Source organism: Leopardus geoffroyi, chromosome A2 (assembly GCF_018350155.1).
Source record: "Leopardus geoffroyi isolate Oge1 chromosome A2, O.geoffroyi_Oge1_pat1.0, whole genome shotgun sequence".
Lineage (NCBI taxonomy): Eukaryota > Metazoa > Chordata > Mammalia > Carnivora > Felidae > Leopardus > Leopardus geoffroyi.
Window position 1 is genome coordinate 60,433,080 of NC_059331.1, and position 26,178 is coordinate 60,459,257.

General features: G+C 56.5%; 1 protein-coding gene across 1 annotated transcript in view; it reads left to right on the forward strand.

The window, feature by feature from the left end:
• Positions 1-2,185: 2,185 nt before the first annotated feature.
• LOC123606120 (palmitoyltransferase ZDHHC11-like) overlaps positions 2,186-26,178 on the forward strand; it is a 37,567-nt gene continuing 13,574 nt past the window's right edge. The window contains exons 1-11 of the mRNA XM_045494073.1: positions 2,186-3,020; positions 3,421-3,633; positions 7,793-7,968; positions 8,414-8,515; positions 11,296-11,420; positions 13,577-13,729; positions 16,172-16,281; positions 17,545-17,576; positions 20,268-20,355; positions 22,544-22,578; positions 24,312-24,399. Of these exons, the coding sequence (XP_045350029.1) occupies positions 3,421-3,633; positions 7,793-7,968; positions 8,414-8,515; positions 11,296-11,420; positions 13,577-13,729; positions 16,172-16,281; positions 17,545-17,576; positions 20,268-20,355; positions 22,544-22,578; positions 24,312-24,399 (1,122 nt within the window). The 5' untranslated portion in view covers positions 2,186-3,020. The remainder of the gene's footprint in view (positions 3,021-3,420; positions 3,634-7,792; positions 7,969-8,413; positions 8,516-11,295; positions 11,421-13,576; positions 13,730-16,171; positions 16,282-17,544; positions 17,577-20,267; positions 20,356-22,543; positions 22,579-24,311; positions 24,400-26,178) is intronic.

Here is a 26,178-nt window from a genome sequence, read left to right on the forward strand (position 1 = left end):
GCAGCCTGTCGTCTGCCCTGGGTCTCTGGTGGCATGTTGGCCTGGCCCGGGGGAGCGCTGTGGGAGCATTGCGGCTCCAACACGTCTCACACCAAAACCTGGACTAACCCCTTAGGAATGACGACAAACGAACGTCAGGAACTGAGCTTGGGCTAAGAAGGGACCTAGGCCCCACCGAATCTGCCCAAGAGGGAGATCGTTAGGTTCCCTTCCTGCGGCCTGAATCCGGAGGACCAGTCCCGGCATTTGCGGAAGGAGTGGACGGGGGCCTGGCTCAGATCCGGTTGGGGGGGAAGGGGGGCTTAGGAGGTCGTCTAGGGACAGTGGTGGCCGGCAGGCCTGGGCACGGGAGTCCCTGGGATGTGGTTCCAGGTGGAGGTTAGCACGCAGAGCTGTGCGGGCGCCAGCCTGGGGCTGCCCGCAGGCGGGTGCTGGTGTACAGGGCCCAGAGGGGGCAGCCACGCTCCCCTCCCCCGCCCGGCCACCGGCCTCCAGCGCCCTCATTCCTTGCGGCCCCTCATCCTGGGCCCCGTCTCCTCTCGCCCGCCTGTGGTCAGACAAGGCTGCCAGGATCAGCGTCCCTGTCATCCCCAGGGACGCTTTGCTCCTGAAGATCGCTCCGCACGGCGTGTTGGGCCAAAGGGGGTACGTGTTGAGGATGCGGAAGCCCAGGTAGTCAGGCTGGATGTAGGACTGACCCAGACCAGAAGTTGGCCCCGCCCCGGCCACGGGGGCCTTCTGTGCAGGGTGTCGTCCCCAGCTGGCTGTGGGGGCCCTGGGCCTTCTCTACAGGGTGTCTGTAGCTCGACCCGCCCTGCCCCCCGTTGGCTGTGGGGGCCCCAGGGTGGGGCCGGCCCTGGCTTTATGAGGCGCCTTGGGCTCCGTCATTGCCACGGCAACCGGGCCTTTGTTGTTTCTCAGACCTGGGCCGAGTGAGCCCGTGATCCTCGGTCCTGCCTGGACTGTTGACCAGGAAGGAAGTGGAGCGGGTTCTGTCTCCCAGCCGGGTAGGTGTCTCCTGCTTCTACTGTGACCAGAGAACGCAGAAGCGTAACCTGTGCGCATCCCCAAGCAGGACACAGGATGAAACAATGATTCGGGGGCTGTCAGGACCTGTGTCGGGTTTCAGAAGGTCACGTTTGCCAGGCTGTGATATCACAAACACACAGGTGCGCCCAGGACGCCCTGTTCGGAGAGCATGGTGTGACGGTGTCTGTCTGGCAGGGGGCAGGGTCACCGTCCACAGTCACACTGGGCCAGCGCAGCAGCCTCTGCTCGAAGCTTCTGTGAGTCGGCCATGTTTGTGTTGGGGACGTGGAGGTGACGATGGCCTTGTGGGAGCATTGCGGCTCCAACACGTCTCACACCAAAGCCTGGACTAAGCCCTTAGGAATGACGAAAAACGAACGTCAGGAACTGAGCTTGGGCTAAGAAGGGACCCAGGCCCCACCGAGTCTGCCCAAGAGGGAGATCGTTAGGTTTCCTTCCTGCGGCCTGAATCCGGAGGACCAGTCCCGGCATTTGCGGAAGGAGTGGACGGGGGCCTGGCTCAGATCTGGTGGGGGGGGGGGGTGGTTAGGAGGTCGTCTAGGGAGTGACGCCAGCACAGGCTCCAAAGGCAAGAGATGGCCATTAGCGGAGGGGGTGGGGGGGACGACGTGGCTCCAGGCTGAGGAAATAGCACGAGAAAGGCCAGGAACGAGAAGTGAGCCGAGAAATCTTGTGTGCCTAAGCTGTGAGTGAGTGTGTGTGTGTGTGGTGTATGTCTGTGTCGTGTGTGTGTCTTGTGTGCGTGCTGTACGTGGGGTGCCTGTGTATGTCTCTGGTGCGTGTGTTCCACGTGTATGTGTGCTCTGTGGCGCGTGTGTGTGGTCTGCCACGTATGTGGTATGTGCGGTGTGTTCCGTGTGTGTTGTGTGAGCGTGTGGATGGACGTGTCCGCACGGGTGTCTCGTGCACACGCGGAGCCCACGTTAACTGTGCCGTCTGGTCCCGGCAGGAGTCAGGAGCCCGTGCGTTTGTTGGTAACTGTGTATTTGTCCTGGTGAGAACTGCTGGAATCTTCTGAGAGTGAGAAACCGAACCGGAGGATCCAAGGGGGTGTTCGAGCCGAGCACCTGCCCCGCCAGGGGGCCCGGGGTGAGGCCCCTGGTACCACGTGCAGCTGCTCTCTCCAGACCCCCCCCCCCCCCGGCTCACCAGCGCCCACGTGACTGGCGGTACCGGCCGCAGCCCCTCCCGGTGACGGGAAGTGGGCACCTCCCGCCGCGGCTGCTTGGGCCGCGTGCGTGGTGGTGACCTCACACTCAGGCCGCTGTGGTCCTGCCCCGGGACCGAGGCTGCGCTCGCCCCCCGTGGAGTGTTGCTCTTGGTGCCACTTTGAGGTCGGCTGCAGGGAAGCTTCCGGGGGGCCTCCGAGGAGTGCTGCTGCGGTGCCCCCACGCGTGCACTCTCAGTCCCATGTCCCCGTGACACTTGGGCTGTCTCTGCTGGGGTTCAAGGTAGCCTCAGAGCTTGAAAACGCGCTCTGCTTCAAGTGTTGCCAGATCCAATGCCAGCTGCAACCTCAGGGTTTCCACACGTCAGTGACGCCATTTCTGTCCTGGGAAGCCCCGTAGGATGCGGCCCACCCTTGCCTTCCACGGGCTCCTGGGCCGACGTGCGCCCTCCCGTGCCTTCCCTGTGCCCTCGTGTCCCGTCCGCACCCCGTCGCCCCTTCGGCAAGATGAGTGCCGTCTCCACTGCCATCCTCCACGGCACTTCCGGTTTCTCCCACGTGCCTGCTTCACCTCCCTGGGCCGAGGTCTGCGGTTACGCCCTAGAGCCCACCTCCCCATTAGTGGGGTTTGGTTTTCAGAAGCATCCTTCCCATTGGCCGGTACTTCCATCCAAATGTTGTTTTCGCGCAGGAATCGTGTCGCTCGTAACACGGCGCCTTTCTGTGCTCCAACCCCCGGGGCGCTGGCCTCGCCGTCCATGTGGGATGGTCGCTGTGGTCCCCCAGGGGTCTCACTGATCAGGTAAGCCCTGCCTGGCCCCACACCCCGAGAAGAGTGGCAGAAATCCGCCCTCATGAGGCAAAGTCCCCAGGACCCTCGGCTCTGCCAGGGGCGGCTGTGATGCGGCTCACCTTCTCCAACAGCCGGACACCTGGCCAGAAGTGGCCACGGCTCCCTCCCAGCCCCTCAGCTCGACCTGGGTGTCCCCAGAGTGCCCAGAGACCCCAGAAGCCCCTTGGTCAGCAGGCCTTTGTTCTGCAGCAGGAACATGGTCTCTTGTTCTGTCCTCAAGGGAAACTTGCGGAAGATTCCCTGAGGATTTCGGCACACAAAAGTGTCGCGTTGTCACAGGGTCTGCTTTTCCTGCAGTCTTTTCCTCGGTTTCCCTGGGGGTAGGAGTGACCCTCCTCCCGTCTTGCAGATGGATCTGTGCGGCCGGAGCCAGAGAGGGGCCCTGCGGGAAGCCAGCAGGAAGCAGGCCTCGCCCCGCCGCTGGTCCAGAGTGAATGGCTGGTCGTGGCCCCTGCACACCTTCCAGGCGGTGGCCTGGACCACGCTGTTCATCTTGGCCTTCGCCAACTTCGGTATCTTCGTCCCCTTGCTGCCGCCTAACTGGAACTTGGTCATCTATGGTGTATCCTTCGCTGTGGGAGCAGCGCCTGCTGTCCCAGGGAGGCTCCCCGCGGGCCCTGCCCCAGATCTGGCTCGGGACCCTGCTACGCCTACCAGCCCCCGCTGCGACCCCTGTTCTGCGACCCCGCTCCTCCCCTTCACCCCAGACACCCGCCACGGCCACGCTGCCTGAAACCTTACGTTCGTTCTCGCTGTGGCTCCCTGGCTTGGGGCCGGGGCTAAAAGCACAGAGTGTCTGCTGCTTGCCTGCCGGCAGTGCAGGGAGAGCCCGCCTGGGGGCCAGGGCTGGAGGGGCTTTGGGGTGAGGCAGGCAGCCTGGACGACAGGAAAGGGTCGCAGAGGGGTCGCGGGGCTGGCTCAGAAACTGAAGGCTGAGTCCCAGGGATTCACATGGCGTTCGTTCTCAGGGTCTGGGGTGCCCCGTGCGGGCCCCACTTGTCTGCAGGTCTGCAGTGGGCTGGGTCAGGCTGGCTGGCGGGGGAGCCACGCCAGGGGTGCGAGGAAGACACCGATTATAGCCGTGTCCCTCTTGCGACAGGTGAGTCTGGTGGCGGGTGTTGGCTGGGCCTGGAGTGGCCGAGGCCAGAGAGAAAACCCGCCGGCTGTTAGGAGCCACATAGGCCACAGTGGGGACTGTGAACCCCGTGGTGGCCTTGAAAGGAGGCTCCAGACGTGTCACCAGAGTAGGCTTCAGGCCAGGTGGGCGGGCGTCGGGGACGCACTTGGGGTTGGCGCGCAGGCCCCATGGTGGAGCGTGGCAGGTGCAGTCGAGTGCTCCTCCCCTGACCAGGCGGGCATCGCCAGCCTTGCCCCCTCCTCACACCTCACTCTGTGGGTGACGGACCTCAGTTCCGCCAGCGCATCCGTGCTCCGGGGGCCACCGCTGGCCCACCCCACCAGTGAGCCTGGGCGTCCCCCATGGCCTGATGTGCAAGCCTGCTGCCCCCTGCCCAGGGCCACGCAGCCCCCGATCTGGCCGGCCTCCCCCTGTGGGGCCCTCAGGGTGTCTGATCCAGCGGCACAGAGCTGGGAATGTGGGTCCTGTGTGTCCGGATGCAGCTGCCCCGCTTCTAGGCCTGTGGCCCAGGGTTGGCGACGCTAGGTGGGGCCTGCAAAGCCAACATCCCACGCCCCACATCACCCCGTATAACTTGTGTCTTTCACACACAAGAGGATGGGCAGAAGTCGGCCAGCCTTGTAGATTTCTCCACTGGTCCCCAAAACCTGCTTTGTTGGGTTTTTTAAATTCAGAATCCAGGCACAGTTCACGCTTTGCATGTGGCGAGGGGTCTCCTCTCTCTGTCCCAGCACGAAGGCCAGCAGTGCCCGACCCACGACTTCCTGGTCAGAATGGCACTCTCGCTGGGACTCACACCACAGCGAAACGTCTCCCAGTTCTGAGAGGGAGCCCTCTCTCGTTCTGGGAACAGAAGCCCTTAGTGTCGGCAGGGGCCAGCTCCGGGGAGGGCCACTTCCTGGCCTCCTTGCTGCCTCCAGCTGCCCCTCTATCTGTATCCTAACCTCCGTCCCTGACTGTGGGTTTGTTTGCGTTCTGGGTTCTAATCCGTTGTCTCCCTTCTCCCTTCGCTGTGGCTCAGCCTGTTCTGGGGCCTTCTCGAGCTGCCTCGTGTGTTCTCTGTCCAGGGAGCACTCTGAGAACTCACCTGCTTTCGGGCCCAGAGGGCGCCCCGAGCTCACTTGCACACCCTTTCTCCCAGGAGCCCCTGGCTGGCCTGAAGTCCCAGGTTCTGGCTGGCTTCCTTTCCCCCAGGCTCCGCAGCGCTTGGCCACCGGGGGGCGCCAGCGTCGTTCGGCGCTGCAGGGACTGCTGCCCCAGGAGGGAGGGCAGGGTCTGGGTTGCACCTCCAGAAGACACAGCAGAGGAGGCGGACCCCTGGTTCCCCGCTGACCTCAGCGGCCAGCTTCCCCCACAGCCCTGCCCCTGCGAAGGGCCCCGGAGGGTCCCTGTGCTGAGGGACTGGCCTCTGACGTGACCCGTCTTAAGTCCCAGGAGCCTGCGCCGTGGCCAGGCGAAACCCCTGGTTAGGTTAGCCTCAGTGACTGCAGGGCTGGTGGGGGATGGTGGGAGCTCTGGGGGGCGCCTCACCCCTTCCTGCCGCAGAACCGGAAGGACCCGAAAGGAAGGTCGGTCGGGAGGGCGTGTGTCCTGGGCTGGCGGAGCTGTGTGTTTACCAAACACAGATTGTCGCTAAGGGGATGGGGCCTCGAGGGCAGGGCCTGGCCTTCTGCCGCTGGAGACCTCCTACCCTGTGCCTTTTACTTTTTGTTATTCTCTGCAGCCTGAGAGACACCCATAACCCGGGCATCTGAATGTGGGGGCAGAACTTTGGTGTGGTGCCCACCTGCTGACACTTCTCAGCCAAGTGGCTACGGAGTGAATGGCCAGGCAAAACGCGGTGGCCTTTTGCTCACCCGTGTCACTCCCACGGGTGACCTGCCATGAACCTGTGTTCGTGCTTAAGGGGGCTTGCCTACCACATGGCAGGGGGCTGCCCCTCTGTTCCTGGGGGACACGTTCTGGTAGTGGCCTGGCCACGGCACCTGCAGGGTTGGGACAGGAGGGGAAAATCAGGCTCAGGTCAGGGGCCTCGCTGCCTCCAGTTTGAGGCTAGAGTGCAGGCCACGCTGCCCCTACACTGTCTCCAAGGGCCCCAACGCCTCAGTCCCTCCCCCACACCTTGCCTGCCTATTTCTGATGCGACAGAGGAAGGGGCCTTCCTGCCGCACCTCTTGTCCTGGGCCGGACCCCTGTGCTCAGGACCTGCTCCCGCTGCCCCAGTAACCACACAAACAGTGCTTGCCTCCAGCCAGCGCCTCAGGCTTCAGGGAGCAGGTGCAGGGAGACCGTGTGCCAGCACTGTGTTGGTGTCTCCAGCTGTGATGGCAAAGCCTGACCGGGCCCCTGACCACCTGGCCGCGGCCCCATACCCTGAATGGAACAGCAGAGCAGGGGAGGCTCAGGCCTTACCCAGCCCCGCAGGGTCCGGTGGCCACAGGAAGGGCCTTGGTGTCACCACATCCCTTATGTGGCACTGAGGGATCTGGTCAGTCTCGTGCCCCCGTGCAGGTCCCCCAGGGCCCGGCTGGTTCTCAGCCACCCTTCCACTCACCCCTGGCCTGGGCACCAGCTTCCTGGGCTGATCCTCATGGCCCTCAGCTCATTCTCATCTGCCCTCCTCCTGCCCTCCTCCTGCCCTCCTCCCCCAGCAGGGCTGAGTCCCCATTGCCTCCATGCCGTCATCTGGCAGCCTGAGTCCTGGGTCTGCACGTGGTGCCTAGAGGCTGGAGGGCGAGGGAGGAATGAGCGATTTGGGCCAGAAGCAGCCTCCCACTCAGGCTAGAGCATTGTGGAGGCAGGACCCCGCCTGTCAGCCCCAGGCCCGTGGAGGTGGAGGTGGAGGCAGAGGCTGAGGCGGAGGCGGCTGGCAGGTCTGAGGAGGACCCCCCGAGGGGGCTTCCCGCAGGACTGAGCAGTAGCCCCAGCCCCCTGCCCCGAACCCCCACCCCTGTCAGATCCCGGCAGAACCCCGTGCACCGTGGCCTCGCCTCCCGGGCTGGGTCATTTCTCCCTGCCACACCCTGGAACCCAGCCTGTAAACCCTGAACCCTCCCATTCAGCACCGGTCCTGGGAAGCAGGGCAGGGCTGACAGGGAGGCGGCTTCCACCTCTTCTGTTTGGTTTCCAAGGGGACAGACAGTGTGTTGGTCCCGGAGGGGAGGAGGAGGATGGGAGCCCGGGGACTGGTTTTACCCTGGGTGCCACGGCGGGAGTGGGTGCCAGAGAGCCAGAGGGGCCTAGGGGCGAGGAGAGACAAGACGGGACCCAGACAGACCGTGCAGACTGGCCGTGTGAGCCCTCCCTGCTCCCCTCCTTCATTTTTTGATGATACACTGTCTTCTTCCCCCGACGCACGTGCTCTGAGCATCTCTGCTGCCCAAAGAACCCCCACGACTTCGGCACCCAGCGTGGTGGCCGCTGGCCCCTGAGGGCCTTCCCTTGCTGCCTTGGTGAAGCATGGGGTCCACACCCTCAGGCAGGCGCAAGCAGGCGCCTCCAGGGTCCTGCTGCTAGTTTGAGCAGGCACCTTCGCCGTGTTGACCAGGCCTGGCCGCACGTTCCTTGACACACTCACGCCCAGGTGACTGGTGGGCTTTTCTGTTTCCACTTCGTGGTCCACTTGCTTGCAATTTCCATCGATCCTGCTGAAACCAACGTACGGCTCAAGAACTACTCGGAGCCCGTACCCACCTTCGACCCATCCAGACACACACATGTCATCGAGAACCAATACTGCCACCTGTGTGAGGTCACCGTGTGAGTGCCCAGCGTGTGGGGGCAGGCAGCCCCGAGGGCGCGGCCCCTGCCGTGTGGACCCGTCCCCTCCCCGTGCTGTGCACAGGCAGGTCCTGCCCCAGCCTTTCTGTTTCCATGCAGCTGACTGGTGCTGCTTTCCTTGAATGAGCAGCAGTGGCCCTGAGACACGCAGGACCCCTCACCCATCTAGGGGCTCAGATGAGTCCCAGCCCCCCCCCACCGGAACCCCACCTGGGCTAGTCAGAGCACTGAAGGCTCAGCAGGCAGCCTGGGAGGGAGGCCTGTGGCTCAGGATGGGAGCTGGTGGCACCGTGTGGCAGGCGTGGCTGAGGGAAGCTAACCCGCCTGGGGCCTGGTCTTCCCTGCCACCTGTCTCTCCCTTCTGACCCTGTCTTCCTCCTGCACATGCTGCTAACGGGCTGCTCATGTGAATTCTTCCTTCTAGGAACAAGAAGGCTAAACACTGTAGGGCCTGCAACAAGTGTGTATCTGACTTTGACCACCACTGCAAATGGCTTAACAACTGTGTAGGGGGCAGGAATTACAGGTGAGGGGCTGGAGGGGGAGGTCCGGGAGGGAGGGGCAGGAGTCCTGGGGGAGGGAGAGGGAGACCCAGCAGGGAAGAGGAAAAGGGCATTGCAGGGCGTGGGGCTGGGGGTGGGGAGGGGAGGAGGGACCTAGAAGTGGGGAGGGGTGAGGTCCTGGTGGAGAGAGAGGAGGTCCTTGGCAGGGGGGAGGGGTGGGGTGCTAGGGAAAGAGAAAGTGAAAGGACTGGGGGAGGGAGGGGGATTGGTCAGGGGGAGGGGTGAGGGGGCCCGGAGAGAGGGGTCCTGCAGGCTGGGGGCCTCATGGGTAAGAGGGTGGGGGCCACAGGCAGTGGGGGGAGTCACGTGCTGTCCCCAGCACAGCGGTCCTTAACGTCTTTCTGTTCTCCTTGTCTGGCTCTGAAATGTGCTGGCCTGGAGCCCCTTCCGAATGTGGAGGCCCAGCCCCATCCAGAGGGGCTCAGGCTGAGCTGACTTGTCCTTGACCCGCTGGCCTGGACCCGGGCGCTTTCTCCTGGGAGGCCGTCAGAGCACAGAGGATGTGGGCCGAGGCTGCACTGGGAGCAGGTGTTCAGTCCTGCACGGGCTTTGCCAGGACCCCATGTGCTAGGGCCCAGGCTATGAGTGGCCAAGAAAGGCGCAGGGGCTCCCCCAGCTAGTTCAGAGTGGCCTTCGCCGGCTCATGGCGCTGCAAGGGGTTCCACTGCTCACCCACCACTCATAGCAGGTGTGCTCCGTGCAGCCTGGTCATGGAGCGTCATGGTCTGTGCTCTGTGCAGCCCAGTCCAGGAGCGTTGTGGTCTGTGCTCCGGGCAGCCTGGTCCAGGAGGGTTGTGCTCCATGCAGCCTAGTCCGGGAGGGTTATGGTCCGGGCAGCCACCAGGAGGGTTGTGGTCTGTGCTCTGGGAAGCCTGGTCCAGGAGCGTTGTGGTCTGTGCTCTGGGCAGCCTGGTTCAGGAGGGCCATGCTCCGTGCAGCCCAGTCAAGAAATGCTCCACTTGTTCAGGCTTCAAAAGCGTTGCTGCTTTGAGCAGAAGGAAATGCAAAGCTGTCGTCATTAGAAAAGTCAAATGAGAATTGGGGGCCTGGGAGCCCCCATGTCGCCCTCTCCACTACAGAGGAGGAGCCCCAGGCCAGCTGGAGTGGGGGCGGGGGGCTGCCTCCTCACGGTAGCAGGGCTCTCTTCTTTCCCCCAGATGCTCCTCTTAAGGTCTTGGTGCCACAGGCTGGTCGCCTTGAGGTCTGGTCGGCTGTCTGGGATGGGCGAGGGTGTGTGGCCCTGCCACTGAGGAGGACCACGCTGACCGGGCCCCACAGGGCACACAGGGTGGAGTTCCGAGGTCCTGACAGTGGCCTCCGGGCACAAAAGGCTGCAGGAGTTCCTGGTGGGGATGGCTGGGCCCCAGGAGCCCTCCTATCCACTGGGCAGTGGCAGCAGCAAGGAGTATGTGCAGAAGTGAGGGAGGGCACCATGTGCGCGGGGGTCTTGGTGAGGGCATGGCCACTCCTGTCCACGTGGAGTCCCAGACTCCCTCCTGTCCCTTCCACCGTCAGGCAGAGAAAGCAAGAGGAAATGACTACATTTACAAGACGAGTTGGCCAAAACAGTTGGCAAAGTGTGATAAGCTCCTGAGAGGACGTGCCTTCACAGGGGAAGTGCCCGGACTGGGTGCTGAGGCACCACAGACACAGGAGTCAGAGACGACAGCGACGTTTTCTGGCTCCGAACATGCAGTTGGACAGGCTTTGGCCCTCACCCTGCCGGGAGGGCCGCCTCTGGCCTGGTGCCAGCAGCACCGGATGGCCGAGGGCCTTCTGCTGCGGGGTGGGCCCGTCGGCTGGAACAGCTGCACCGCACACCACAGGCTCCCTGGGAACCAGAGCCAGGTGTGGGGCCAGGCTTGTGCCCCCTGCACCTCGGGGACACACAGGACACGTGCCCTCCAGGGCCTTTGACAAGGGGCCACAATGCAGGCTGCCCTCCACATCCACATGACCCTTTGAGGACATTCTCGTTTTAGCTCTCTGCCTAAAGATGTGTTAAAAAAACAAAAACAAACCTCAAGATGTTCTGGAAAAGAATAATGGAGTCAGATAAATTTCAGCTGGATAAAAGACACTGCTGAAGATTGAAAATGCTAAAGAAACCGTTTCCTTAAATATCACCACGGTAGAAAGCCCAAAGGAAGACCTTGCAGCAGGAGATTATTCCAAGAATTGCTGACCAGAATTTAATTTTTTGATGGTTAGATTGTTCTCTGTGTCCTGAGCACAGGCAAGAGGACAGGAGTGATTCTGGTCTAATGCCAAAGCACAAGATGTCACTTGTGCACAGAAGTGTGCACAGGCCCCGGGAGGGTGTGTGGAGATGATGCACTGTGGGCCGCTGGCCGGCCAGGCGCCTGTCCCAGCACCCCTGCTTCCCCGACCTGCTGGGCTTCCATGCTTCTGGATGGAAGCACAGCACCCAGGATCCCGTGCAACATGGGGGGCAGGGGTGGTGGTCCCGATCCCGACCCGGCGGAGCCCTGGTGAGCAGTGGCGGTGTGTGGAGGAAGCTGCAGGCAGCCCGACCCGCCTGGAGCCTCCGGGTACCCACCTGGGAGCCAGGCCAGGCCCTTCTCACCGCCGCGTGGGGGTGGGAAGGGGGCACAGAAACTGGTGGTGCCCTCAAGGCGTCCCCTGGGGATCTCGGGTGCCAGGAGACAGGAAGAAGGCTGGGCCTTGGGTTCGGGGTCGGGGGCACCTTGCCCAGCCCTGAGTCTGGCTCTGCCCCCTGCAGATATTTCTTCGGCTCCTTGGTTTCCGCCTTGGCCAGCCTGCTCTGCCTGATCACCATCCTGCTCTATGTCTTCATCCAGTACTCAATCAACCCGGAGGTGCTGCGTACGCATCCCCTATATGAAGGTACGGGCGGGGGGGGGGGGGGGGAGGGCTCCTCTCTGGCATTGCTTTCTCTTGGGTCACTCGTGGTGGTAGCCTCTCCCTCCAGCTGTCTTTCAAGGAAAGCTCTCCTTCTGGGGGACGTCAGTCTGGCCTGCCCCCAGCTGGGTGAGCTGTGGGGCCAGGCAGGAGGGCAGCAGTCCCCCAGGGACCAGAAGGCAGGTTTGGGGCCCCGTGCCCATCACCCAGTAGTTGGTCTTGGCAGGGAGCAGGGTGGGGCAGGAGGGCAGGGCTGCCTGGGGAAGGTGCTGGGTGGTGTGTGGCTGCAGGTGTCTGCTGAGCGGCTCCAGGAACCTGGCCTTGGGAACACATGTGCCTCAAAGGTCTGTCCATCACTGCGCAACCCCGGGCCTGTGACCGTGACCTTAATTGGAGAGAGGGTCCTCCCAGATGTGATTAAGGATCCCGAGATGATCATGGGTTACCTGGCAATGTGTGGGATCCTGGATCCAGTGAAAACATCCTTATAAGAGACTGGAGGGACATGGCCACAAGCCAAGGGGTGCCTGGAGCCCCAGAAGCTGGAAGATCCAAGGACAGATCCTCCCCCATGGCCTCGGAGGGAGACGGGCCCTGCAACACCCTGACGTCGGGGCTTCATCTCTGCTGTTGAAACTGCCTGGTCTATGGCCATCAGTCACAGCAGCTCTGGACACTGACACAGGGAGAACCCCAAGCGGAGCACCTCATGTGTCTGTCCTGAGTGTTTGGGGACCTCAGCCCTCAGGGTTCAGAGCAAAGCTTCCTTTCCCTGTCCAGGCCTCTCTCCAGAGCACGTCACGGCCATGCCCTCTTCCTGGAAGGGCACCATGCCCTGTGCACCTTCATCCCAAGGCCTTCAGTGTACCTGGGCTGGATGAGCCCTGGTGGGATGGGCCATCTGACCTGCACCTGCTCCAGAGTGCATCCTGGCTATTTCCATGGTAAAAGGGAACAGTGGGAGTCTCAGCGAGACCCGGCCCTGCTCAGCGGGAAGAGCCGCCTGCGCTCTGCACACAGCCAGCTGGAGGCCTCCGCCTGCCATCCTTCCTGACATTCTCCACACATGGCCTGAGCAGAGGGGCTGGCCGGTGACCGCCACCTCAGAACGGTCACCGGTGGGCACTGGGGATTCCCTGCGAAGGTCCTCCCGGCCACGGGGCCTCTCATTGCCCCAGCACACTCTGAAATGCGGCTCGCACATGGTAAGCAGCAGCCTCAGCGCACCCGAGTTCCATAGCACATGTCATTACTTCCTCCCAATGTGGGCGTCGGCTGGGCCCTCGCTGCCACGTGCTGGCAGAACAGAGGGCAGCCTGGTCTCCGAAGGTGCTTCTCTCTGGGAACTTGCTCGCTCCAGAACCATCGTGGATGTGCTGCACATGAATGCCTGATGACTGAGGCAATCTCCTGGGTTTGCTGTTCCAGAAGATTCCATGGGGCTGCTTACCCGCCAGTTCCCTGGGGCACTTTGGTCTCATTGGTGGGAATTCATCAAGACATCACCGGCTAAGGGGACAAGCATGTGGCCGGCCACCCCATGGTACATCCAGCCTCATGCACACTGCGCTGCAGCCCCCGAGGCACACAGCGGGCCTGGCAGCCACTTTCCACGCCACGTAAAGGACTGGAATCAGTACCTCCCAGACCCTGTGGTGGGATGAGAGCATTTCAGCTGGATTCCATCTCCATGGGCCTGCCTGCAGATTCCTCAGTGCTTTCCTCACACCGAAGTTCGGAAGTGTCAACAGCCCTTGGGGCCCAGATGACCAAGTCCTGGAAATGTCCCAAGGCGCTGGCGACTGCCTTGCAGTTCCCTGTGAGGGTGGCTGACTGAGAACAGGGAGGGCCTGGCACAGTGGCATGGCCCTTGGGACATGGTGGGGGTTCAGCCAGGGAGGGGGTCAGGCTCTGCAACCCGGACCCTTAGTTATCCTCTCCCAGCCTCACCTTCCAGACCCGTAAAGTGGGGCTGTGACACCCACCTCAGTCAGGGGGCTGCAAGGGCACCTGGGTGAGGTAGGGCACACACTGGGGTGGGGGAGGGGCTTCCTTGGGCTGCTCACCCTCCCCCACCTCCCAAGGAGGGGCTGGCCATGCCCCAGGTGCTGGATGCATGCATGTCTCCCTTGCCTCCGCAGATATCCCCAAGGACACTTGGCTGCTGTTCCTTCCTTTTTTCCCTGTAAAGACGAAGGCCCTGGTGGTCCTGGGCATTGGGGTGTTCGTCCTGCTGCTGTCTGCCCTCAGCGTCGTGCTGCCTGGATACCTGTTCATCTTCCACCTCTTCTTAAGTATGTGCCCTGACCCCCACTCCAGTCTTTGTCCCTCGCGTTCCCACGTGGCCCAAGACAAGGTCTGCCGGCCCCTGCTGGAAACGAGCACATCAGACAAATGACAGGTAGAGACACCCCTAGAGGGACAGCAGGGCTCATTCTGCTCTGAGGCCTGCAGAGGACACGAGAGGGACTAGGAGTAAGTTAGATAAGGGAGCAGAACGTGTGAGGCAGGAACAGGCACCATTAAAAAAAGAACGGGGGATTTAGAGAAGCACCAAGTCCTGACAATGAAAAATAGTGAGCCAGCGACAGGGTATCTGCTGACCCAGCTTGCTGCAGGGACACTGGCCGTTTCCTGGAGTCCACGCGGCACTGCGTGCAGCAGGCCCCACCACGCCGTGGCCCAGGGGAGGGCATGAATTCTCTCTGTGGCTTCTGCAAGGGAGAAGGTGGCAGCGGGGGCCCTATGTGGCTGCCAGAGCGGGTCTGGCACAGGGAGTGTCCTCAGCAGAGCCAGGGCCGGAATCAGCACCCAGAGCCAGAGGTGGGTCAGCCCAGGCCCTTATCCTAAAAGCTTCCACGCACTGGCCAATGGGGACAAGGGTGAATTTGGGGACAGTGCCCCAGCTGCAGCATACAGTACAGCCAGCAGGTGGCAAGCTGGGCAGGTCCAGAAGTCCACTGCGGCCACTCAGGACAGACGGATGTGAGACTGGAGAACAGGTCCACGGGACAGATGGCCAATGGGAGATCCAGGCACAGGGACCAGAGAGCCCCAACCCAAGCAACAGGGAGGGTGGTGGTGCCACACTCACTGTGGGGGTAGGGGAGGGAGATGCACACGGAGCTTATGGCTCAAGGTGCTGTTTACAGGGTATTTGGACAGCAAAGCACAGACTTCCAGAAAAAGTTGGGATATTAGCTATTGTTATAGTAAACTTACCCTGCTTGAAGTAACAGAGTTATCACCTTGCAGTCTCTGTGGGTCATGGGTTCAGTATAGCTTAGCTGGGTCCACTGGCCCTGCTCGGCCACAAGGCTTCCTCCAGGTGTGAGGAAGGGCTGTGGTCTCATCCGACTGGGACCCACGTTTAGGTTCAACGCCAGGGTGTTGGCAGGCCAGTTCCTGGCCTCAGTTCCCCATGAGTTGTTGGCCGGTGCCTCCTCCCACCAGGACACTCCAGCACGAGGGGGCAGCCGGCCTTTTGTAGCCCAGTCATGGAAGTGACGCCCTTCACCTCTTGTGCAAGGTGCTGGGGCCACCCACTCTCCAAGGAATGGCGTGACACAAATACCCTGAGGTGGGGGGTAGGGGCTGCTTGGGGGCCTGTCAGAAGCTGTGGGCAGCTGGATGCCTCTTTGAAGTTTGGGGGAAGGACATCCTGACACTGCAGCACGAGTGGAGTGCAGCATTGGTGAGGGCAAGACCTCCCAGGAAGATGCACAGATGTCTGGTACCAGCAGCAGGGGTGTGGGGAAAGCCGCCTCCACACAAGCGGGGGACAGAGCATCCCAAAGACCAGCGGCCCCGGGCTGTTGTGTTGACACCTAGTGTCGCTGGAGGGGACACGGCAGACACTCATTCAGTGCACACCGCACTCTGGCCTCCCTCCCCAGCCACATCTCCTCTCATTACTGTCAGACGAAGGTGTTTACTCAAAACTCAGGACGAGTGTGAGCTCTGGGGAACACACAGTGTGTACTTGCCACCTGATGGTGATGGCAGCCATCCCTGCAATCCCTGCCAGAGAACTAGTGTTTTCGCGAGCATGTGGCCAGATGCAAATTACGCCCGCACATAGGTTCTGGGGGAGGTGGGAGAACCAGTAAGAGCCAGGTGTAGTTCATCAGGAAGCCAAAGCAAACACAGACAGATGCCCTTGTACAAACCACCCAGGGAAGGGAACGGGCTCCACGCGGGTGTGGGGGGCAGCCCACCTTCCGCCTGCCCCTCCAGCTGCAATTAGGCTTCCGTGGGTGGCCCTTATCCCTTTCCAGAAATAATTAGAAGCCATCTGTCCTCGTGTTTGTTGGTTTTAGGGAGAGAAGTGGGAGGATTGGTGCCTCTGTTGAAGCAGGCACAGAACCCGTTTCGTGGACGGTGCTATCTGTTGACAGACCCGGGTCTCAGATGTCCTTTCAGTGACCTGGGGTGCTTCTGCCACAGTGCCGGAGCCAGCGTCCGGGTCCACACTGGCTTTGTGGGCCTGGAAGGCCGCAGGGTAGCTGTTCCTGGGACGGGGCGCCAGCAGCCTTGGGGCTGTGATGGGCTACTGCTTGCCTCCCACAGGCAAGGTGGGCCCCGGGGTGGCCATGCAGCAGCCCCCCAGCGCCCCAGGTTAGGAGGCAGCTCCCGGCACCCTGGGGGGAAGCCCTGGAAGACCGGGTTGTGGCCTGTGGGCCATTCTGCCCGCTTGCGTAATTGTAACTGCCTGTTTCCGCCTTTCTCCTCTCTAGTGTTCAAGAAGTTGAGCACATATGAGTATGTGATACAGAAACGCTATCAAAACATTCCAAAAGTTCCAGCAGGGAGGAAAGAGCTGTCCTTCAAAATAAGCATGCCACAGGTAGCGGGTGCCCCTCTGCTTCACCATCTGCGCTATCCAGGCCTGGGGCAGCACCCAGTGTCACCTTGCAGCTGGAACTTCTCACAGTCCTTTGCTTGTGTGTTGGCACAATTCTCTGATTCCGTGTGTGTGTGTGTGTGTGTGTGTGTGTGCGCACATTGTGTGATGCAGTGCAGGTGTATGTGTGTATGTGTATGTGGTGTGTGTGATGCAGTGTGTGTGCGTGCGTGTGTTTGGTGTGAGATGCACTGCATGTTTGCACGTGTGAGTGCATGATGTGTATAATGTGATGCACATGTGTGTGGTTGTGTGTGCATAGTATGTGATGCAGTGCATGTGTGTGTGGTTTTGTGTGTGTGTGTGTGTGTGTTTAGTGTGAGATACGGTGCATGTGTGTGTGACTGAGTACATGTGTGTGATGCAGTGCATGTGTATGTGTGCATGTGTACATGGTGTGTGTGATGCAGTGTATGTGTGTGTGTGCAGCGCAGTACATGTGTGTTTGGTGTGTGGTGTGCATGTGTGTTATATCATTTGTACGTTCACTGTCCACAGAATCAAGCCAGCAGGGCTGACTCCTTTTAGGCCCATATATTAATGCAGCTGTTTCTCATCAAAATTAAAAACATTTGCTTTTCAAACGAGCACCATTAAGAAAGTGAAAACATAAGCCAAAGGCAGAAATATTTGCAAATCATATACTTGTGCCCAGAATATATAAAGAATTCAAAATTTAATTATAAGAAAAATGACCCAGTGTTTTAACTTTTTAAATGCGCAAAAGATTTGAACCAACTGTTCACCAAGGAGGATCCACGGTAGCAGATAAGCACATCGACATCAGTTACCATTAAGAAAACACAAAACCACAGTAAGATACCATTACACATCCAGTAGAATGGCTATAATCAAAAGAACCAATAATAAAAAGCGTTGGTGAAGCTGTAGATCGAAAGGCTCCTACGTTACTAGTGCAGATACCAAATTATATCACTTTGATCAGCAGTTTGGTGTTTTCTTAAAAAGTGAAATGTATAGTCACCGTTGAAGTCAGCAATCCCACTTCCAGTTTCTTAACTATTAGAAGTGAAGACACAGGTATTCATGTGACAGGGGTGCTATCCCCCAGTGAGATCCTTTCCTAGGACCCAGGGACGCTGAAGCACCATTACTCAAAATTAACTAATAACTGACTTGAATCGTGTATAAGACTAAGCCCAGTGTCAACAACTTTTTCACGTTATGAATTTTTATTGCTCACAGCAAGAAGATGACCTGAGTCTGTCTGCACGTAGGTAAGTGTGTAAGCTTACTAGAGTTGTTTTATCTGTCTGACAAATACTATATGCTCTCAACTGTCTTGCTTTAAAAAGTCTTCGTTACTCCAAGGTTATACAAATATCCACATTCTTTGCTAGTGTTTTCACCAGCTTTATTCGCTTTGCATTTTGATTTCCAAGCCGTCCTGAATTTGTGTGTTCACGGAGACAGGGGCTAAGGTGGATCTGCCCAGGACCTAGTGCCCCCGGCTCCCCCAGGAGACCCTCTTCCGGCCGTGCCTCACCCTGAACGTCCAGCAGGGGAACGCCCTCGGCATTCTTTAGTTTCCATAGTTGTTGACAATTCCTCCACGTTTTTAGTTTCCGTATAATTTTTAAAATAGTTTTCATGCAGTTGTGAGAAAGGCAGAGTTCGAAGTGGAGTTACAGGAAACATTCCTTAGAGGCGGGAGCGAGCGGAGCCGCATGGTCTCAGCTCCAAGCCCTGAAACTGCCCCAGAAGTCGGTCTCCCCTGGGGGAGCGGGCCGGAAGTGCCCCAGTTCTGTGGTGCTCTCGGAAGTTCGGCCCTGGCAGAAACGGGTGGGGGCGACTCCCATGTTCTGGCGGAGCTGGGCAGGTCGCAGGGCTGGTGCTGGTTCTTGACCGAGGATCGGGAATCCCTCCAAAGAATCCGCTCATTCCTTTTGCATTTGTTTCCTTAGACACCCGGTAGCCATGCTTCTGGGAAAACCTGGGTCGTTGGGAGTTTCACTTGAAGCATTGCCACACTGCGGTCCTTTAGGTACAATCTGAGCACGTTCCCCTCGCCCTGTCCAGCCTGGGGGCCAGCCGCCTCTAGAAGCAACTGAGACTAACCCCGTTTTCGGGCAGTCGGTGTGGACACTGCGCAGGAACTGGGGACCTCAAGTCTCTGGCCGCCCCACGCACTGCAGTCACTGCTGGTGCTCCGAGGACTGTCTTCCAAGTTCTGTTTTAGTATTATTTTGTGAGTTATACTCACAATGCTTTGGTTTTATAAAATTGTAATCACATTGTTCAACTCTTTAGAGCCCCTTTTAAAAATTCCATATATTGTGGTGCCACTGGGTGGCTCAGGCGGTGAAGCATGGGACACTTGGTTTCTACTGAGGTCATGATCTCACGGTTTGTGGGGTTCAGCCCCACATTGGGCTCTGTGCTGGCAGCAGTGAGCCTGCTTGGGATTCTCTCTGCCTCTCTCTCTGCCCCTTCTCCCCAAGGCCTCTCTCTGTCAAAATAAATAAATAAACTTAAAAAAAAATTCCATACATTGTGGACATAGTTAAAAGAAAAAGAAACATAATTTTATGAACATAAGTCACTTCATCTTTGGGAGGGACCATATTCCTCATTTCTGGAATGTTATTCCTTATTTTCAATCACTATAGTGTTCCCTTCTCCAACTGGAAAGTGAGCTGCTAACCTTTGTATTGAAAGGTCGATTGTGTTGAGAGACAAGCCTTCTCAATGCGCTGGGCCATCTGTCCCAGTGGCCTCTCTTTCCTGCAGAAGTGTCCCTAGTTTGACCTGGACACTCACAGCCTTACATGTTAGGCAAAGCCCACTGTCAGAATGTCAGCTCCAAGAGATCAAAGAGTATCTTTAAATCACGTGGCACTCTGTCAATCCCCCCAAAAGAAAAATCCACTCAGTAAGTGCCTGTGGAGTTCCATGATGTAAATCACTGGTATATTTTAGGGGAGAACTTAGTGTAGCACTCTCTAAGGTGCTTCTCTCTATTAGTAGGTATCAGACCAATTTATTGGGAGTGTTTCCTCTGGACCATTAATCTGCTGCAAAAGTAGGATCACACGTGTGAAGATACTTCTTGCCTAATTCTACAGGTGTTCTGCTCAGCTAATGTCCATCAAGTGGCTTGTATTAATTTTTTATTGCTATCTGGCAAATTCCCACAAATGTAGTGGCTTGAACTAAGACTCGTCTGAAAGTGCTTGTGGGTCATGTGCCTGGCAAGCTCAGCTGGGTCCCTGATTGGTGCCTCCCAAGGCGACAGTCACGGCTCACCAGGTCAGCCCTCCTTTCTGGAGGTTATGGGGAAGAGTCTGCTTCCGGGCAGATAGAGAATGCCAGTGCAGCTGTTGCTTTCCCACTCTTGCTACGTGGCCCTTCCATCTCTAAGTTGGTAATGGTGGGTCTAGTCTCTTCATATTTTAGATCTCTCGGACTTCCTCTTTTTCCTCATTTCTCAGTTTTTAAGGATTCGTGTGATTGCATTGGACCTACTTGGGTAATCAAGGACAGTCCTCAGTTTCCTACAGTTGCCGCAAGGAATGAGCACAAAGTGACAATGCCATGGTCTCCAAGGCAGGTCACTTTGTCCAGTTGTAACTGAGCCCTGCTGCACCCACAGACTCAAGAACGCAGTGGCCCAGCGTGGGGGTGCCACAGCAGGAAGAAGCGCCCCTGTGGCCTCCCACCGGCAAGCAGTCATAGACCTTTATGGATGGTGCTCCTGTGCCGTGTCCTCCGTTGTGCCGCCAACCCGAGGGCACACGGACGGCCTCCCAGGAGCTGCTGGCTCTGAGGCTCTGCAGATGAGCATGTCACGATGGCGGCCAGTGCATGGAGCTTTGTAGCTGTCAGCGGTGCTCTCTGAGCTCACTACACAAAGCAAGGCCCTTCTTTGCTCATGGAAGTCTGTCCTCCCTTTTGCCCCATCCCTGTAGAGAGCAGCGCAAGGAGGCCCCGCCGCAGCCGAGGTGCCCGGGTCTGCGTTCCACCATCACCACGTGCCAGGAGAGCTCCCCGCTGCAGGTGAGAGCCGCTGGGCACGTGAAAGGTCTCAGGCTGCCCCCGGAATGAGGACAGAAAACGCTTGGGATTGCTTGTTTGACCGATTTGAAGCATTTACCCAGTACCCAGGCATGTTACTCATATGGGAACAAAGGTGGAGGGAGAAGAGAAGAAAAACTGACAGAAAATATCCTTAACTGTAGGGCTTATAGTGTGTGTGTGTGTGTGTGTGTAAGGGGGGAGAAAGAGATAAATGCAATGCAATCTGGGTGTGTGAAGACTGAAGTGGCATCCGTGTGCTTTAACGAAGGGTATTGATGTCTGTGTCCTGCTGGCTTTGAAAAGCACCGGAAAATAAAATGATGGATGGATAGTCACATGGTTAAAAAGAAATATTCACAGCAAAATTTTAATGATGATAGAACCTAGAAGTTGAGTGTTTGGGCATTCTTATACAATCCTTTCCACTTTTCTGGGTGTTTGAAATTGTCCATTCTTAAAAAAGTGTTAGGGAATAACTATAGGACACAGACGTGGAGTAAGGGGTGTGTGTGTGTGTGTCTGTTTATGTCTGCTCTTCACAGATTGAGACTGAGGCAAGAATGTCCACCTCAAACTTCTATTTGACATTTTACTAAAGTTCCAGCCAGTGTAATACAGCAAGAAATACAAAGACATATAGATTTGAAAATGAACCTGATTTTATTTGCAGGAAACATGCTTCTAACAAATCTGCAAAAAAATATAGTAGAAATAATAAGATAGCTCAGCAAGGTGGTAGAATACAAAATGAATATAATAACCCCCATTATATTTCTGTATACTAACAATGAAAAATCTCAAAATGATATTAAGAAAACCGTTCCATCTGTAATAGCATTGAAAATAATAAAATAAAATAAAACAAGCACCAAATGTGTATACTTAAAGCTACAAACTATTGATGAGAGAAACTGAACACAATCCAAATAAACGGAAAGATTTAGAATATTCGTGGACTGGAACGCAAAATATTGTCATGATAGAAAACTCCCCCCAAAATTGATCTACATAATTACCATGAGCCCTATTGAGTTTCCAGCAAGCTTTTTTCTTTCAGGAAATAGCAAGCCAACCCTAAAATAGATACAGAAATCCAAAGGACGTAGAGTGACCAAAAGAATTTAGAAAAAGAAGCAGCAAATTGGAGGACTTACTCAATCTGACTTAAAAATGAACTATCAAGCTACAGTAGTCAGGACAGTGTGAGCCGTGAGGGTGGTGTGCCCAGTGAGGGTAGACATGCAGGTCAAGGGAACAGAATAGAAAGTCCAGAAATAAAACCTGATCAGTGGGTGTTAAACAGAGGTGCCAGGATAATTAAACAGGGAGAGATGAGAGTATATTTAATAAGCTGTGCCAGAACAACTGGATGACCATATGCAAAAAAAGAGGGCGGGGAAGAGCTTAATAGCTGCTTCTCACCATACACACAAAAATAACTCAAAATCAACCACAGTTCTGAATTTAGGGGCTAACCTATAACACTTTAGGAAGAAAACAGAATAAAACCTTTGTGATCTTGAGGTAGACAAAGTTTTCTTTAATATGGGTACCAAAACCACTATGAAGAAAATGGAAAATTTGACTTTTTTATAAAAGAAAGCATTTCCTGTTCAGAATTCACCACTGCAAAAATAAAAATGTAAGTCACAGGTTGGAATAAATATTTGCAAAGCCTGTACTTAAATCCAGAATAAATAAACAACTCTCAACACTTAATAGGGGAAAACGGCCCCATTTTTAAAATGGGGAAAAGATTCTAATAAACTTTACCAAATAGGATATATGGGTGGCAGATAATCACCTGACAAGATGTTCAACATCATTCACCACTAGGAAAGTGCAACTAAAGCCTCGGTAAGACAGTTGGAACGGCTCCCTGAGAAAGGCTACCGGCACCAGGAGTGGGAGACACAGAGGAACCGGAGGCCCGTAGCTAGGTGTGCAAAGTCGTCGGGGGTTTACAGTGATACCACTGTGGAAAGTAGTTTGACAGTTTCTTAAAATCTTCAATGTATTCTTAACCTCTGACACAGCGACCCCCACACAGAGACCCCTTCCTAGGAAGGCTCTGAGCCACACGCACCTGAAACTAATGACGGACTTGATTTCCTACGAATAGCCTCAGTACCAACAATTTCTTCTTCTTTTTCCTTTACCCCTACAGGCAGCCACAGGTGACCTGAAATCACCCTCACCCAGGTAGGTTGTGAGCTTGTTGGACTTGTTCTCTCTGAATGAAAATGGCTACGCGATCTTAAGTCAAATTGCTTTGGAAAGTGACTCATCTCTGATGGGATATTTTTAAATAATGTGACAACACAGTAGGAAATAACTCTGTTTAACGTAACAGTACCACGTACAGCTACACAGGGACCTTTTGCGCTCCACGTGCTTGGGGAAATGTAGTAATTCTCTCCCTGTGGACAACTCGCATCTGAACTAGCACGCCAGCGTCAGCGCTCATTTATTCTGTGTGTCAGTCGGAGAACGTGTGGGGAGCGGGTCCCAGCCTCCTTTTTATGACCTCCGATAATACCTAGTTTCCCGTCGCTCCTGAGCCATGCCTGCTCATTCTGAGCCTGCGAGGAGTCACACAGAGGACAGCCCTGCAGGCACACACGCACCCAAAGTGCACCCCTGCAAAGTCACAGAAGCAGAAAGTGGCCCATTATGAAGGTCACGACCCAGGGTAAGCACACATTTTAAAACGTGCACTTGGTCTCCACTTTGAAACTGTACCAGTGTGGAAAGTCACCTCAGAACATGGAGAAATGAGAAATATGCTCACATTAGGGTGAGGGTCTCGGTCTGCCAGGGCTGCCCTGACAAAGGACCACAAAACAGGTGGCTTAAAAAATAGAAATGTACTGTCTCACTGCTCTGGAGGCTGGAGCCGGACTCACCTCGACATGTCCCCAGTCATAGGACCTGCACTTGGCTTCTCTCCTTGGCTCGTACCTGATGCTGTTTTCCCTTTGTCTCTTCAGTTTTCCCATTTTGCCCCTTTCTGGCAAGAATGATTGAAAATTAACGAACCAGGAGGGCCTGCCTGTCCTCTTGCACAGATTCGGTTGTCAGGCCAAGGGCCTGCCTGTCTTCTGGCATGGAAGTGGTCATCCCGCTGAGGGCCTACCTGTCCTCTTGCATGGACGCGGTAGTCGGGCTAGGGCCTGTCCTCTTGCGTGGACATGGTTGTCGGGCCGAGGGCTGGCCTGTCCTCTTGCATGGACGCGGCCATCGGGCTAAGGGCCTGTCTTCTTGCACGGATGCGGTCGTTGGGCTAAGGGCCTGTGCTCTTGTATGGACGTGGTAGTCGGGCCGAAGGCCTGTCTTCTTGCACAGACTCAGTCGTCGGGCCGAGGGCTGGCCTGTCTTCTTGCACGGATGCGGTTGTTGGGCTGAGGGCCTGTCCTCTTGCACGGACACAGTAGTTGGGCTTAGGGCCTGTCCTCTTGCACGGACGCGGTCATCGGGCTGACCCTGGTCTCAGGTGATGACACCTTGAGCTGCTAGAGTCGCTGCATCTGAAAACCCCCCTTACAGCAATGTGAGGTCATTGGTGGACACTGTTCAATCCACTTGCACAGTTCAGTTAGCTGAGTGTCCCACGACCTACATCCCCACCATTGCTCTTGGTAATTCCTGAACATCTTTTTCCTTCCAAACCCAGGGTCTCTTCCCAAATCCCTTCCTGATCTGCAGGGGCACCCCTTCTTCTTGACACCCCCTGCTGCTCCTGCAGCTCTCCCTTTAGGTGCTCCTCCCCTGCCCTCCCGGGGTCTCCCACCATGCAGTGGACCTGAGGGGAAAGGGTGGTAAGGAGGCTGTGTGATGCTGTGGCCTGTGGTTTCCGGCAGCCATCAGCATCCCCTCCAGGAAGCAGTGGCCGTCCTTGTTGATGAGTGTCTCCCCTTCCCCCTGCCATCCCACAGAGTGAAGTTCAACTACCTGCTGCCGGATGTGCACTCAGGTCCACCCTCCTCCACCAACACGTTCATGGAGGACTCGTCGTGGGTGATGGTAAGTGAGGCACGGCCGTGCGTGAGTGAGCCTCAAACACGGGGGTGGGGTCCAGTGCTGAGTCTAAGCTCCCCACAAGAGCAAGGGCAGGACAGTATTTGGACCTGCTTGTCTGGCTGGTTTAAGGCATTTATGGTGTCCTCTGGGGACACTGCTCGAACAGGACAGTGGTGGGAGGGGGATAAAGGGAAACAAGGCGGGCAGCACAAACGATCTAAAACACAGGGCATGTGTGTGAGCAGAGAAACATGACGGAAAAATGGGTGCTACTGGAACGGAAGCATCACACGTGTGCTTGGGTGACATGTGTGCACTCCAGCAAGCTGGCGGGATTCTGGCCAGGAAGGGCTCAGTGACCCACTTACTGTCACGGCAGAAGGGTGCCCCTGCTCATCTCCCAGGTCAGCGGGGAGGAGGGACATACCTGGTCCACTGTGTTCATCGCAGAGCCTGGAGTCAGAGCTCCGTGTTGGAGATGCTGGAGGCCGGTCTTCAGTGGGGACTGTGTGTGACTGGCCAAGTCACAGCTTAAACCGTAGCCAACACAATTATGGCATGACCCCTCCCCGCCACTCGCTCCCATCAAGCCTTCCAACAAGTACATGCTTTACATGCATGGAGACCAGGCTGATGCTCCATTCCAGGGGTCACAGTGGTAGCTATGGCAGTGATAGCATCTATTGGCGCCCCATCCCTGCCATCCCTTCTTGGGTGGTGGTGGCCACACAGCTTCTGAGTGACATGAAGGACAAGAAGCAAAGATGTGGGGTGTTGACCATGTATGACCGTGAGGGCCATGTACCCCCGCTGGTTATAATGTGTGTCCAGGTGAACATGTGGAAGCCCTCTCTCTGGTGTGTGGCTCTGGAGCTCGCCTCTAGAATGTGTAGTAGAGCAGTCTCAGGGCCACCTTATTCCCATCCTGTCTCAGGAATCCAAGGAAGCTGTGACCGTTCATTGTCACTCTGCTGGACACTTCTCATCCATCATCACGTTTAATCCCTCTGTGGGTTATCTGAGATAGATCATCATCCCACTTTGATGGCTGGGCTCGCCTCTTGGTGTGCGTGGAGCTTTAGGATCCCACCGGCTTAAACCCTCCCCACCCCACACCCCTGAGGATACATTTTCTTCTGTTTTCAAAACTGTATATGCCAGATATGGTCATATGGCTTTCTAGTGCCACAGTAGTAATAGCATGGGGTCTGGAGCTTTTAAACATTTGTATATTCATTCTACGTCTTCCAGTGTTGAAAAATGCATTACTCACTTAAGAAAGGTAGTTACCTTTCCAGCCAATTTACACAAATTACCAACACTGTCGAATTCTACCGAATTTTTAAAAAATAATGACACAAACCCTCTCAGAATATAGAGGAAGGGAGACCTGTTCTGTGAGGCCAGTTCCAACCTGATACCAAAGCCAGACAATGTCATCCCAAAAGAATATCAGGAGGCAAAATCCTTCAAGAAAACACAGACAGACACCATTGATTAAGTGTTAGCAAACCAAATCTAGCAGCATACAGGATTAAGTACCATGGCTATGTGAAAATTATTTGACATTATACAAAATACCAACGATAAATGACAATAATATGGCGATGTCAATTCAGAAAGGGAGTTGCCAATAAGAAACTCTTACGTGTGACAAAAAAATATTCTCAACAAATCAGGAATGAAATGAAAAGATCTTCATTCTGACCTATGCAATACACCTATTAAATACAACTAACATACTTCCTGGTGAAAGACTGAGTACATCCCTCTTAAAACCGG